This window comes from Phyllobates terribilis, unplaced genomic scaffold, assembly GCF_046119375.1.
Source record: "Phyllobates terribilis strain yellow unplaced genomic scaffold, ASM4611937v1 Scaffold_7__3_contigs__length_470593459, whole genome shotgun sequence".
In the NCBI taxonomy this organism is placed as follows: domain Eukaryota; kingdom Metazoa; phylum Chordata; class Amphibia; order Anura; family Dendrobatidae; genus Phyllobates; species Phyllobates terribilis.
In genome coordinates, this window is record NW_027362767.1 from 275,416,051 (window position 1) to 275,430,624 (window position 14,574).

The 14,574-nt window shown below is 47.1% G+C and overlaps 1 protein-coding gene across 3 annotated transcripts in view; it reads left to right on the forward strand.

Annotated features, from left to right (window-relative positions):
• The first annotated feature begins 287 nt into the window (after positions 1 to 287).
• The window catches only part of LOC141154627 (carboxyl-terminal PDZ ligand of neuronal nitric oxide synthase protein-like), a 43,274-nt gene continuing 28,987 nt past the window's right edge, over positions 288 to 14,574 (forward strand). For 2 of the 3 annotated variants that reach the window (XM_073640841.1, XM_073640843.1), the window contains exons 1-3: positions 288 to 2,462; positions 2,565 to 2,744; positions 6,064 to 6,135. In XM_073640841.1, the coding sequence (XP_073496942.1) occupies positions 2,640 to 2,744; positions 6,064 to 6,135 (177 nt within the window). In that variant the 5' untranslated portion in view covers positions 288 to 2,462; positions 2,565 to 2,639. The remainder of the gene's footprint in view (positions 2,463 to 2,564; positions 2,745 to 6,063; positions 6,136 to 14,574) is intronic. The other variant, XM_073640842.1, reaches the window with a different exon arrangement.

The window sequence follows — 14,574 nt, forward strand, 5'->3', positions numbered from 1 at the left end:
CTGAGCTCGGCTCTTTTTGCCTATTGAGTGAGTTATTCATTGTCTCCCTATGGAATTGGCTATGTTAGTCTACCATATGCATAATTGAGACATAGGTTCACCTGACTCCTATTTATGTCTTTTTCCTGTTTACTGCTCTTTTGGGCCCTTCTGGGGACGGATCTTTTCCTTTTCCCCCCTCTTCTCTCTTTTTTCCATTCCCTTACTCTTAGGTTCAGTTACTTACTATGGCTGATATATCCGCATGTTTGCACCTTTTGGAATACCTGTTGTAATTGATGCACTGCTATTTTATGAATTAACAAAGTTTCTTTATGCCATTGTACTCGTGTTTCTCCTGTGTACATATATGTTTCTGAGTAGGCACTATTAGACGGCGATGGGGTATGAGTTGTCCATTTTCCAGACCACTTACCCGTTAGTTTTATGATCTGGGCCGAAGTTTTTTCATTGTAGTATCAGGGTGTAGTATCAGGATGTATCTGCTGCTATCGGGGTGTAGTATCGGGATGTATTCTCTGTTATCAGGGTGTAATATCGGGATGTATCAGCTGTTATCAGGGTGTAGTATCAGGATGTATTCTCTGTTATAAGGGTGTAGTATCGATATGTATCGACTGTTATCAGGATGTAGTGTTAGGATGTATTTGCTGTTATCAGGGTGTAGTATCGGGATGTATTCTCTGTTATAAGGGTGTAGTATCGATATGTATCGGCTGTTATCAGGATGTATTTGCTGTTATCAGGGTGTAGTATCGGGATGTATCGGCTGTTATCAGGGTGTAGTATTGGCTGTTATCAGGGTGTAGTATCGGGATATATTCTCTGTTATCAGGGTGTAGTGTTGGGATGTATCGGCTGTTATCAGGGTGTAGTGTCGGGATGTATCGGCTGTTATCAGGGTGTAGTATCGGCTGTTATCAGGGTGAAGTATCAGCTGTTATCAGGGTGTAGTATCAGGTGTATCTGCTGTTATCAGGGTGTAGTATCGGGATGTATTCTCTGTTATCAGGGTGTAGTGTCGGGATGTATTCTCTGTTATCAGGGTGTAGTATCAGGTGTATCTGCTGTTATCAGGGTGTAGTATCAGGTGCATCTGCTGTTATCAGGGTGTAGTGTCGGGATGTATCAGCTGTTATCAGGGTGTAGTGTCGGGATGTATCGGCTGTTATCAGGGTGAAGTATCAGCTGTTATCAGGGTGTAGTATCAGGTATATCTGCTGTTATCAGGGTGTAGTGTCGGGATATATTCTCTGTTATCAGGGTGTAGTGTCGGGATGTATCAGCTGTTATCAGGGTGTAGTGTCGGGATGTATCCTCTGTTATCAGGGTGTAGTATCAGGTGTATCGGCTTTATCAGGGTGTAGTGTCGGGATGTATCGGCTGTTATCAGGGTGTAGTATCAGGTGTATCGGCTGTTATCAGGGTGTAGTGTCGGGATGTATCGGCTGTTATCAGGGTGTAGTATCAGGTGTAGCGGCTGTTTTCAGGGTGCAGTGTCGGGATGTATCGGCTGTTATCAGGGTGTAGTATCAGGTGTATCGGCTGTTATCAGGGTGTAGTGTCGGGATGTATCGGCTGTTATCAGGGTGTAGTATCAGGTGTAGCGGCTGTTTTCAGGGTGTAGTATCGGCTGTTATCAGGGTGTAGTATCGGGATGTATCGGCTGTTATCAGGGTGTAGTATCGGGATGTATCGGCTGTTATCAGGGTGCAGTGTCGGGATGTATCGGCTGTTATCAGGGTGTAGTATCGGGATGTATCAGCTGTTATCAGGGTGTAGTATCGGGATGTATCGGCTGTTATCAGGGTGTAGTATCGGGATGTATCGGCTGTTATCAGGGTGTAGTATCGGGATGTATCGGCTGTTATCAGGGTGTAGTATCGGGATGTATCGGCTGTTATCAGGGTGTAGTATCGGGATGTATCGGCTGTTATCAGGGTGTAGTATCAGGTGTAGCGGCTGTTATCAGGGTGTAGTGTCGGGATGTATCGGCTGTTATCAGGGTGTAGTATCGGGATGTATCGGCTGTTATCAGGGTGTAGTATCGGGATGTATCGGCTGTTATCAGGGTGTAGTATCGGGATGTATCGGCTGTTATCAGGGTGTAGTATCGGGATGTATCGGCTGTTATCAGGGTGTAGTATCAGGTGTAGCGGCTGTTATCAGGGTGCAGTGTCGGGATATTATGGTTTTGTTGCGGTTTTGTCAGTTAGCTTTCTCCTGTAATGGGATGAGTTCTTGCTGTTCTCCTCTATGATTGGACGCCTTTGGCACATGACTGAACTTTCAGCCAATGGCGAATGGTGCCGAGTCCAGGGCTGAAAGCACTCAGGATTCATTCAAATCTGCGCAGTCGGAGAGCGCGGATGTTTTCCAGGGAGCGGGAACCGGAGAGCAGCGAGCCCGGACGTGAGAGGTAAGGAGCGGGAACCGGAGAGCAGCGAGCCCGGACGTGAGAGGTAAGGAGCGGGAACCGGAGAGCAGCGTGCCCGCGGTAATCACACATCACTGCACCGACCCTGACAGACGGGAGCTGAGCGCTGCTGTTTCATTTCACCCAGAATGAAGACTGATCTCTGAAGTGTGGAGACCCCGGAGCTGCAGCCCCCCGGTGACAGGAGCGGGGTGAGGGCAGCATGCCTGTGAGGAGCAGGTACAACCTTGTGGATGACGGCTGTGATTCCAGGGCGCCACAGCACAGTGAGGAAGCCTTCCAGCATGGCGTCCACTTCCAGGCCAAGGTGAGGTCCTAACCCTGTGTGTCCCCGTGATGGGTGCAGGTCGCAGCCTATAGCCCTCATCTACAGGGAGGGCCGGTGCCCTTTACACATGGCGTTTCCAGAAAGTGCTCCCTACACCCCTGCCTGCAGAGAGCACCTTCACCCCATGTAGAGGGAGTCTTCTCTTCACCCATCTGTAGGGTAACCTGTACTCCGCACTGTTTGGGGTGATGGAGACGCTCTGTACGCCCGTCTGTAGGGTCACCTGTATACTGCACTGTTTGGGGTGCTGGAGGGAGACGCTCTGTACGCCCATCTGTAGGGTCACCTGTACACTGCACTGTTTGGGGTGCTGGAGGGAGACGCTCTGTACACTGCACTGTTTGGGGTGCTGGAGGGAGACTCTCTGTACGCCCGTCTGTAGGGTCACCTGTACACTGCACTGTTTGGGGTGCTGGAGGGAGACGCTCTGTACGCCCATCTGTAGGGTCACCTGTACACTGCACTGTTTGGGGTGCTGGAGACGCTCAACACACCGGTGCATATCTGTGAAGGGCCGCTTTCACTATGTGGCCAGTAATGCTCATTACTACTTCAATCAGTTCTTTTTGAGTTGCTTATCGGGGTCTGGTGGTTGGGCACTAGTGGGGTCAGTGGTGGTCAGAGTTGGCTGTTTGTTGTCCCCACTGGATCTGGGTGGTCTGTGAGATGGATGAGCAGGTTAGTGATGATGGCAGATCAGTAGTAGTTGGGACTGTTTGTGACGGAGGGTTTTCAAGGTCGCAGATGGTTGGATGGTGGTTAGGATGAGGTGTTGGCTTTGGGGTCGTGTGTTTATGGGGTTGGATCTGGTGGTCTGTGTTGATGGAATTGGGTGTTGGTTAGTCGCATGATTAGAACGTGTTCACACAGGAGAAGGAATATACAGGAACTTTTCCCCATGGTATCACCTTTTCTCAGTCCCAAACTGTTACTGGGAAACAAGTTGGGCAGTTCTGTATGTCCGATTGTTCCTGATCATATTGTGAAAACTAACCGAGCATCTGAAGATAGGCACATGTGGATCTAAAGTGAGAGCTGGAATATCACAGCCTGTAATCGCTCCCTGCTCCTAGTCATATACCAGTACTGACCTGTACAGATGAATATATAGTGAGTGAGAGCTGGAATATCACAGCCTGTAATCGCTCCCTGCTCCTAGTCATATACCAGAACTGACCTGTACAGGTGAATATATACACTGTGTTCCAAATTATTATGCAAATAATATTTTCTCAGATTCACCCAAATTATCTATATGAATTGCAGTCATTGTAATTTTCCAGTCAAATAACTATTAGAGTACAATTGAAAGATTTTTGTACAAACTGCCTATGATAACAGTATATTTTTAAAAAAATAAAAAACTCAAACTGCACTCAAAATGCATGTTTCAAATTATTATGCACAGCAGAGTTTTCAACCTTTTCATTTTAATAAAGAACAAAAAAAATGTCATTTTTGAAATGATAAGCATTAGCAGGTTATTACAAACTGAAATCAAACAGTTTTCAACTCAAAACTTTATTCTAGGTGATGTTACATTTGCACATAGGACCCCTTGTTCGAAAGGAGCTTCTGAACTCTCTCGTCCATTGAATTTGTCAGGTTTTGGATGGTTTCTGCTTCAATTGTTTTGCATGAGGACAGAATACCCTCCCAGAGCTGTTGCTTAGATGTGAACTGCCTCCCGCCATCATAGACACTCCTTTTGATGATGCTCCAGAGGTTCTCAATGGGGTTGAGGTCAGGGGAGCATGGGGGCCACACCATAAGTTTGTCCCCTTTTTATGCCCATAGCAGCCAGAGATGCAGATGTGTTATGTGCAGCATGAGACGGGGCATTATCATGCATGAAATGATCTCGATGGTCCAGATGGATGGAGTGGAGGATGGCTGGTTGATGGACACCCCATGCAAACACGGCTACGGCGCTAACAAGGAGGAGGAGGTGGAGTAATGTTTTGGTCTGGAATCATGGGGAGAGAGATTGTTGGCCCTTTTAGGATCCCTGAAGGGGTAAAGATTAACTCCATAATGTATGTTGAGTTTCTCAAACAGCACTTCGAGCCATGGTTCAAGAAGAAGAACCGTGTATTCCGCAGCAAGATAATTTTCATGCATGATAATGCCCCGTCTCATGCTGCACATAACACATCTGCATCTCTGGCTGCTATGGGCATAAAAGGGGACAAACTTATGGTGTGGCACCCATGCTCCCCTGACCTCAACCCCATTGAGAAACTCTGGAGCATCATCTAAAGGAGTGTCTATGATGGTGGGAGGCAGTTCACATCTAAGCAACAGCTCTGGGAGGGTATTCTGTCCTCATGCAAAACAATTGAAGCAGAAACCATCCAAAACCTGACAAATTCAATGAATGAGAGAGTTCAGAAGCTCCTTTCGAACAAGGGGCCCTATGTGCAAATGTAACATCACCTAGAATAAAGTTTTGAGTTGAAAACTGTTTGATTTCAGTTTGTAATAACCTGCTAATGCTTATCATTTCAAAAATGACCATTTTTTTGTTCTTTATTAAAATGAAAAGGTTGAAAACTCTGCTGTGCATAATAATTTGGAACATGCATTTTGAGTGCAGTTTGAGTTTTTTATTTTTTTAAAAATATACTGTTATCATAGGCAGTTTGTACAAAAACCTTTCAATTGTACTCTAATAGTTATTTGACTGGAAAATTACAATGACTGCAATTCATATAGGTAATTTGGGAAAATCTGAGAAAATATTATTTGCATAATAATTTGGAACACAGTGTAGTGAGTGAGAGCTGGAATATCACAGCCTGTGATCGCTCCCTGCTCCTTGTCATATACCAGTACTGACCTGTACATGTGAAATATATAGTATGTAAAGGTGTGTTCACAGCATGGTAATGCTTTTCGCTGCGCTCCATGCAGCCAGTTAGAGTCCAGTTTCATCTGTTGGATCCCGTTCACCTCATTAATGATTGGCTACTTGGATGGAGACTTTTAAATCTGTAACCTGCCACAAATGGCTTAGCGTATGGAATTGATCTGTGACCCGCCACACGTGTGTGTGGTCTCTCTCGTCTTATTAGAGTTGTCTTGTTACTGCCGGGCTCCATCTTTTTACCAGAAATATTCTCTTTTATTACCTATTTAATGAATATTGTCTGAGGGTGCTGGTGAGTAATATTCTCATGGTAGATGAGTACTCCATGTAATTGCTCCTATGTACCAGAGGGTGGTTACAGGCTGTACATGACAACGCTGGGGCATGGCGGCCCCCTATCAGTACTCATGCCTTGTTGTCTTTTTCTAGTACATAGGGAGTCTGGATGTGCCGAGACCCAACAGTCGTGTGGAGATTGTGGCTGCCATGAGGAGGATCCGGGTGAGTGACCATAGCTGTCGCCTCTCACGTATACACTTCTGTCTGTATGCTGTAACCTTCTCCAACCGCCACCTGGCATTGCCTGTGTGACTGCTCAGCCCTGGAGACTACAGCTCTGGATGAACAGTCCTGCTGCAGTGTGGCTCACAGCAGTAAGCATTTAGGTTTTATACCCAACCCTTTCAGCTTCTATCTGCTCCATTCAGCTCTTGTGCTCCTAGTCACTCCCAGTATACCAGTGTGATGATTTGTTGGGAGTGGTGCCCCCACCCAAATTCCCACCTCAGGGCTGGATACTCTGCACTGGTGCTTCCTTGGAGTTTTGTTCTCAGACACCACGCCCTCCTCCGCAGAGTACGTGAATTGCTGCGCTGAACACTACTACGTGCTGCTGTCATGTCAGTGTGCAGAGATGTGGATGGTGAGTCCGGTGTTAATACCTACAGTGGGTATGGAAAGTATTCAGACCCCTTAAAATTTTTCACTCTTTGTTTCATTGCAGCCATTTGGTAAATTCTAAAGTTCATTTTTTTTCTCATTAAAGTATACTCTGCACCCCATCTTAACTGAAAAAAAAACAAATGTAGAAATTTTTGCTAATTTATTAAAAAAGAAAAACTGAAATATCACAGTCATAAGTATTCAGACCCTTTGCTCTGACACTCATATTTAACTCACATGCTGTCCATTTCCTTGTGATTCTCCTTGAGATGGTTCTACTCCTTCATTGGAGTCCAGCTGTGTTTAATTAAACTGATAGGACTTAATTTGGAAAGGCACACACCTGTCTATATAAGACCTCACAGTTCACAGTGCATGTCAGATCAAATGAGAATCATGAGCTCAAAGGAACTGCCCAAGAAGCTCAGAGACAGAATTGTGGCAAGGCACAGATCTGGCCATGGTTACAAAAGAATTTCTGCATTACTCAAGGTTCCTAAGAGCACAGTGGCCTCCATAATCCTTAAATGGAAGAAGTTTGGGACCACCAGAAGTCTTCCTAGACCTGGCTGTCCAGCCAAACTGAGCAATCGTGGGAGAAGAGCCTTGGTGAGAGAGGTAAAGAAGAACCCCAAGATCACTATGGCTGAGCTCCAGAGATGCAGTAGGGAGATGGGAGAAAGTTCCACAAAGTCAACTATCACTGCAGCTCTCCACCAGTCGGGCCTTTATGGCAGATTGGCCCGATGGAAGCCTCTCCTCAGTGCAAGACATATGAAAGCCTGCATAGAGTTTGCTCAAAAACACATGAAGGACTCCCAGACTATGAAAAATAAGATTCTCTGGTCTGATGAGACGAAGAGAACTTTTTGGTGATCATTCTAAGCGATATGTGTGGAGAAAACCAGGCACTGCTCATCACCTGCCCAATACAATCCCAACAGTGAAACATGGTGGTGACAGCATCATACTATGGGGGTGTTTTTCAGCTGCAGGGACAGGACAACTGGTTGCAATTGAAGGAAATATGAATGCGTCCAAGTACAGAGATATCCTGGATGAAAACCTCTTCCAGAGTGCTCTGCACCTCAGACTTGGCCGAAGGTTCACCTTCCAACAAGACAATGACCCTAAGCACACAAAGGAGTGGCTTCAGAACAACTCTGTGACCATTCTTGACTGACCCAGCCAGAACCCTAACCTAAACCCAATTGAGCATCTATGGAGAGACCAGAAAATGGCTGTCCACCAACATTCACCATTCAACCTGACAGAACTGGAGAGGATCTGCAAGGAAGAATGGCAGAGGATCCCCAAATCCAGGTGTGAAAAACTTGTTGCATCATTCCCATTAAGACTCATGGCTGTACTAGCTCAAAAGGGTGCTTCTACTCAATACTGAGCAAAGGGTCTGAATACTTATGACCATGTGATATTTCGGTTTTTCTTTTTTAATACATTTGCAAAAAATCCTACATTTCAGTTTTTTTTTCAGTCAAGATGGGGTGCAGAGTGTACTTTAATGAGAAAAAAATGAACTTTTTAGAATTTACCAAATGGCTGCAATGAAACAAAGAGTGAAAAATTTAAAGGGGTCTGAATACTTTCTGTACCCACTGTATGTGAATGATTGGACCCTTTGTGGATCCATCTGCACTGTGTCTGCAGATTGTGTGCATCAATTTATGCAGTTCTTAAAAATGAACGTGCATTACAAACCTGCGGACCCTTGCTCTGTCTTCTGGCCTGGTTTCGGGATCCATGTTGTCTCTGGCATGGATTAGAGTTGTGTGGTTGATGATCGGCGATTCTCCATGAGCCCGGCAGGTCTGACGTGTTTCGGTGGAGCCGTATGTTACTCCCCATCATACACTCCACCTTATCTCCACGTTCTACCTAATCCAGCTTGGATCTCCGGATGTGTACGTCTGTTCTGATTGATGCTGGTTGATGTGGCTGCTGGTACTAGGAATATCATGGAGACTGCTACAGTGAGGTGTGGGGCTGACCAGTTGTTTGCAGGTGACAAATAAGTTGTTGCGTTCAGTGGGTTCACCTGATCTAGCGCTGCCACTCCCACAGGTGGCACATATAGGGTATGGCACTATATAGAGGGGGTGATGGCAAGCTATTGCAGTGTGTAATCAGAATAAGGCATCATATCCAGCTTCTACTTTATGGCTACATTGAGATGCCCGGAAACAGTAAAGATTGGCTACTGGGGCCCAGGATCTGCATCATTTTGCAGCTATGACATTGAATATGCTGTCAAGTCCTCAGTCATTATGCTATACAGCAAGGGCAGAGCTGATTTACATCCCTACTCATTCAGAGCTCAGGAGTCCAGTAGGCGGTGCTAATCAGTGATTGACCGATCTGTACACACGTTTCCACAAAGAAACCTGTCAGTCACTCGTAAGACTGCCCACTGGACCCTTGACTTGTCCCGCCCACTGGACCCTTGACTTGTCCCGCCCACTGGACCCTTGACTTGTCCCGCCCACTGATTAGACACTGTAAATGTAATGGGTCACCTTTAATGACCTCTTTATGAAGATGCAGCTGTAGATGGCATCACATTGTGCAGGATGTGTGATGCCACTGTGTGCGCAGGATGAGGAGGTTTTGTGCAAGGGATTAGGGGACGACTAGACCCCTCTTGTATTAATCTGCACCCCCTCCTGCCAGTCTACTATTCTGGAGCCTCAGCCATGGAAATGACTCCCCACAGCTGTGTGTTTGCAGGGGCTGCCATGTGATCCTCTGCGGAAACTGCAGGTGGATGGTGCAATATGTCTACTCCACGTCCTCCTTCAAAAGTTGTGAAGGGTTAATAAGCCCTGTTCAACAGATTTCGGTAGATTTTTTTTTTTTTTTTTTGGAGCCACTGCACTCATAAATCCGCTCCATGATGTTCATTCATCTCTGCGGGGATTTGGCTCCTGGCAGCTCGTTAGTTGGACCCTCGCAGCTCCACCGCCCGCAGGGTTGCCACGGATACGGCAATGTTCAGCTTAAGCTTTTTTTTTACTTACCAGGACTTGACAACATCTGATAGTTCTGATCCATGAGAACGTGTGGATGAAGATTATCCTGCCAGACGCTCTACTCCTCATCCCACCGGTCAGCCCCAATGTACCCACCTGAGGACTGGCCACAGAGGCGTTCTTTAAGTTAGAAAATGACACTTCTTGCTGTCAGGTCTGATCTGAACATAGCTTCCTGTGTAAAGATCAACCAAACCCCTTGATGTGAGGAGGTGACAAGGTACAAATTCAAAACTCATTGTGAGCAGAACCGCACCACCATGGAAGCTATATAGGTAGAAAAAAAAACGGGTCCATTGCGTAAGTGGCATTATGAGTTACACAGATCAGAGGCTGGGGTCCTTGGATCACTGCCTGCACTCCCTGCTGTGAACAGGTAAGTGAAGCCGGTTATCTGATGGAGAGCAGACATGTAGTGTGTACAGAGTCTGTGTCAATGACAGTGTGGGAAAACCATCTAGGCCAGCATAGGTGCCATGTATGCCTGCATTGGCAGATAGGTGTTAGACGCAGGGGCATCAATGCTTCACCTTGTACAGCCGTTCTGTCTGTACATAGGCTAAATTAAATATATAGTGTAAGGTAGCGCTATTCATCACGCTGAGGGGCACTCACTTCATCAGGACAATTAAAGCACACATGCAACGTTTTCCGATAATATGAAGTCCAGCAGTTTATTACACATCATAAACCGCTCATAAGATAGTCCATCTCAGTGGCTCGCAGGAATGTTACACATGTATCCTAGAGCCTTTTCAGTGGCAGCTATGCCCGCTTGGCTTCAAATACAGACTTCAGGAAGGTACATCAACAATATTCATTTAAAGCGCCGATTTACCTTTGCCGGGTCTCAGCTGCTCCTGTCAGCTCTGTTCTGCCACAGCTGTGGCTTTAAGGCTCCTCAGACGTAGTCTCCAGGCCACGTGCCTTCCAAGGCTACTGGTATCTCAGACACAGGGATCCAGCCTCTTGCCTTCCAGGCTAGTGGAGTCCCAGACACAGGGACCAGGCTTCTTGCCTCACCAGGCCTCTTGCCTTCCAAGGCTACTGGTATCCCAGGCACAGGATCCAGACTCTTGCCTTCCAGGCCTCTCTCTTTCTCTCTGTTTCAAAACCACCAGTATTTATATATCCTTCTGTGCACACAGGACCTGTGATGATGTCACAGTCATGTGATCAGTCAACTGAGGGGGAGGTAGTTGGTCAGCCAGAACACACCCCTGGACATTTTAGCAATGCAGCAAGCTGCTGCATTACATATCCCCCCCCCCCCCCTGTTCAAACTTGTGGGGTTGATACACAATCACATTATAACCCACAGTTCACACAGAGACCATGTACTTGACAATTGTGCTGCTCAGCCCCTGGAACATTAGTCATCAACATTAGCCCATTCCTTAGGGACCTACCATCTGTCATTGTCACTAACTTCGTCAAGTCACATTTCCGAGTCGTAACCTTGTCAGACCTCCCCCGCTCCCAGCGGTCAATACAGCAGTGTTACTCACTTGCCCTTGTATCTAAGGTCAGGTCTGACTTCGTGCTGCCCCGTACTCTATTGGGTCGTTTGTATGGGCCACTCAGACCGGAGTTACTGGAGGTCTCACTACCTCTAAACCCACGCCCACTATCCTCAGGACATCTTGAAAGGTCTCTAACTTCTACTGTAGCCGTCCTATTAATTGAAGGGCCCTTTCTCTGTCTGGTCTCACAATTTCTAGACGGCTGCCATCTTCTGCTGCTCAGACGATGCTGTCTTTCCATTCGCAGTCTGGCGAGATTTAACTGTTCTACGTCTCGCAGGTAGGTCACTCAGTACTGCATCAGCATGCGTATATATGCAAGATTTTCTTCTGTTCCGACAGCGGAGAATGACACCATGCTGTCTTCATCTGGTATCCAGTCCTGACGATCACATGGACTGCTTACTTTCATCACACCAGACTTCTTTACCATCATTTGCATGGTTCGGCCATTTCTCCCAATGAGCTTTCTTACCAAAGCATGAGGCACCCGGATGACTTCTTCCCGCAGACTTTGTGCTTTTCTCATAAGCTCCAGTTGTCTAATGGCTTGTTCCGTCTTCAACCGGACAAACCGCTTCGTGCGAACACCTCGCCAGTGCATGTCACTTAGGATAGCCATCCTCTTCACTGTGACTTCGGTTATGGACAGGACCACCAGCTGTTCAGCTTCTGAGGTCGAGTACACCTTACAGGCTCCCACGGCCTTCTTAAACTCTTCATGTACTGACTCTCTGGTGCATTCTTCTCTCAAATCTTCGGGTACATCTATGAGACACTTGTACCGAGACGTTTCTGTCTCACCAATGGTCTCCAAATGATCATCTGGCTCAGGTTTCAGGGACAACTGACTTTCAGCTTCTTCACCCTGTATGCTTCCCCTGAGCTGACTCACAGCTATGAATTCAAGAATTCTCGTCTTGACCACTTCCATTTCATACTTATCATCTTTTAACACTCTCTCAGCTCTCCTCAGGTCCACCTTCTGATGGTTTAAACGATTGAGCCCAATTTGTTTGCCCTTCTCCTTCTCCAAGGAGGCCTCGTTCACTGATTGGTACTTTGCCAAGCGACCTTTGAGCTCGACAACTTCTTCCTCTAGCTCAGCTACTCGCCTCTCAGCAGCCCATCTCTGAAGCTCTTCCTGCTTCAACTGCTCCTTTATCAGCAGTATCCTCTCAGACCTTTCTGTCTCCAATGCGCCCACTCGGCTCTCGACAGCCAGTCTCTCAAGCTTCTCTTGCTTCAAATGGGCTTGTAGTGACTCCTTGAGCTCCCTTATCTCGGCTCTTACATCCACCAAATCATCCAAGCTCGCATTATTCGAAGAGGCGTTTGCTTCATACCTCCCTTCTCTGATAGACTCCTCCATCCTGCTGATTCTATCCTTAAGGCACGTCTCTGCCCTCTGGAGATCATCACAGAACGTCTGCAGCTCCTTCCCCTGAGCTTCCAGTCCTGGGATCTTTCTGCGGAGATCATCATTCTCATCCCGCGTGTCCTGTAGAGTGGTCTCAATCACTCGGTGCATGTGTTCTGCATCCGCCTTATCATCCTCTAGTTTTTCCTTAACCTTGAGGAGATCCTCACTGAGTTCACCATAATCCTTCTTGGATTCACACAGCTCCCGGTTGAACTGGTGTTCGCGCAGTCGTTCTAGGTTTTGATCACGTCTAGAAACTTCATCCTGCAGCGCCTCTTTTAAGGCAAACAGCTCCCTATCCCTCTGGTGTAGACCCTCATCTGCAGCCATCTTTATCTGCTCCTGCATTTCTTCAGAAAACTATTTTGCTGAAGAGCGTTTGCAGCCGGTCATCTAACCACTTCTCCATTCCGTCTGGGGATACTGCTCCATTCATAGCCATTGCGGTACACAGTTCACACTAGACACTTCACACCGCTCTCCCCAGAAAATTTTCGTGGCCCCACCAAGCCACAGCAAACCAGGTTTGAGTGCGACGACAATTTTCGTAACCCCCGCTGAGTTACAGCCAGATGCTTTAATCTTCATGACCCCACCGAGCCACAGCAAGATGCTTGCATCCACATTCAGCGTCCTGTGCCGTTACCCCAAGCAACCAGGCTGCAGTTGCCCGCATTCTCCAACCACATGTAAGGTGGCGCTATTCATCACGCTGAGGGGCACTCACTTCACCGGGACAATTAAAGCACACATGCAACGTTTTCCGATGATATGAAGTCCAGCAGTTTATTACCCATCATAAACCGCTCATAACATAGTCCATCTCAGTGGCTCGCAGGAATGTTACACATGTATCTTAGAGCCTTTTCAGTGGCAGCTATGCCCGCTTGGCTTCAAATACAGACTACAGCAACAATATTAATATTAATTTAAAGCGCCGATTTACCTTTGCCGGGTCTCAGCTGCTCCTGTCAGCTCTGTTCTGCCACAGCTGTGGCTTTAAGGCTCCTCAGACGTAGTCTCCAGGCCACGTGCCTTCCAAGGCTACTGGTATCTCAGACATAGGGATCCAGCCTCTTGCCTTCCAGGCTAGTGGAGTCCCAGACACAGGGACCAGGCTTCTTGCCTTCCAAGGCTACTGGTATCCCAAACACAGGGATCCAGCCTCTTGCCTTCCAGGCTAGTGGAGTCTCAGACACGGACCAGGCTTCTTGCCTTCCAAGGCTACTGGTATCCCAGACACAGGGATCCAGCCTCTTGCCTTGCAGGCCTCTCTCTTTCAAAACCACCAGGATTTGTATATCCTTCTGTGCACACAGGACCTGTGATGATGTCAGTCATGTGATCAATCACCTGAGGGGGAGGTAAATGGTCAGCCAGAACACACCCCCTGGACATTTTAGCAATGCAGCAAGCCGCTGCATTACAATATCTATCACACACACGCTGTACCCGGCCACGCGTTGCTGTGGCTGTGTGGTTAAATGGAAAAAGAGCGCACATTTCTAAAATATTTAATTTCACAATTCTTGTGGGTGTACAATATTTTTTGTTGGTCCATTGTCTGTATAGATATAGAGATGATCTGGTTTGCTGACTCTAGAACACGCAACATATAATTGTCCATGTGAGAAGAAATCCGTGTAGATTTAATCTGCACAATTCTAAATACTGGCCTTGAGCTTTATTGATGGTGATTGCAAATGCCAATCCACCAATCCAATAGAGCTGGTCATGTCAGGGATTGCTAGTTATGAAATTCCCTAGTACAGAGGCAATGTGACAGGAGGGGGCGCAGAGATGAAGGCAGGCGGGTTATTGTGCAGTCGGAAATAAGACTCACCTGCCGGAGAGCAGAGGCGGCTGCCTCTCAGGCGGTGGTGGTGATGAGCAGCAGCATCTTTCGGCCTCGAACAGACGGTCTCGTCATTTCCCTTACCCCAACCCCCACAGGGGACATGAAAGGAGCAGAGCACAGGCAGCGGCTGTGGCGAATGAAGGAGAG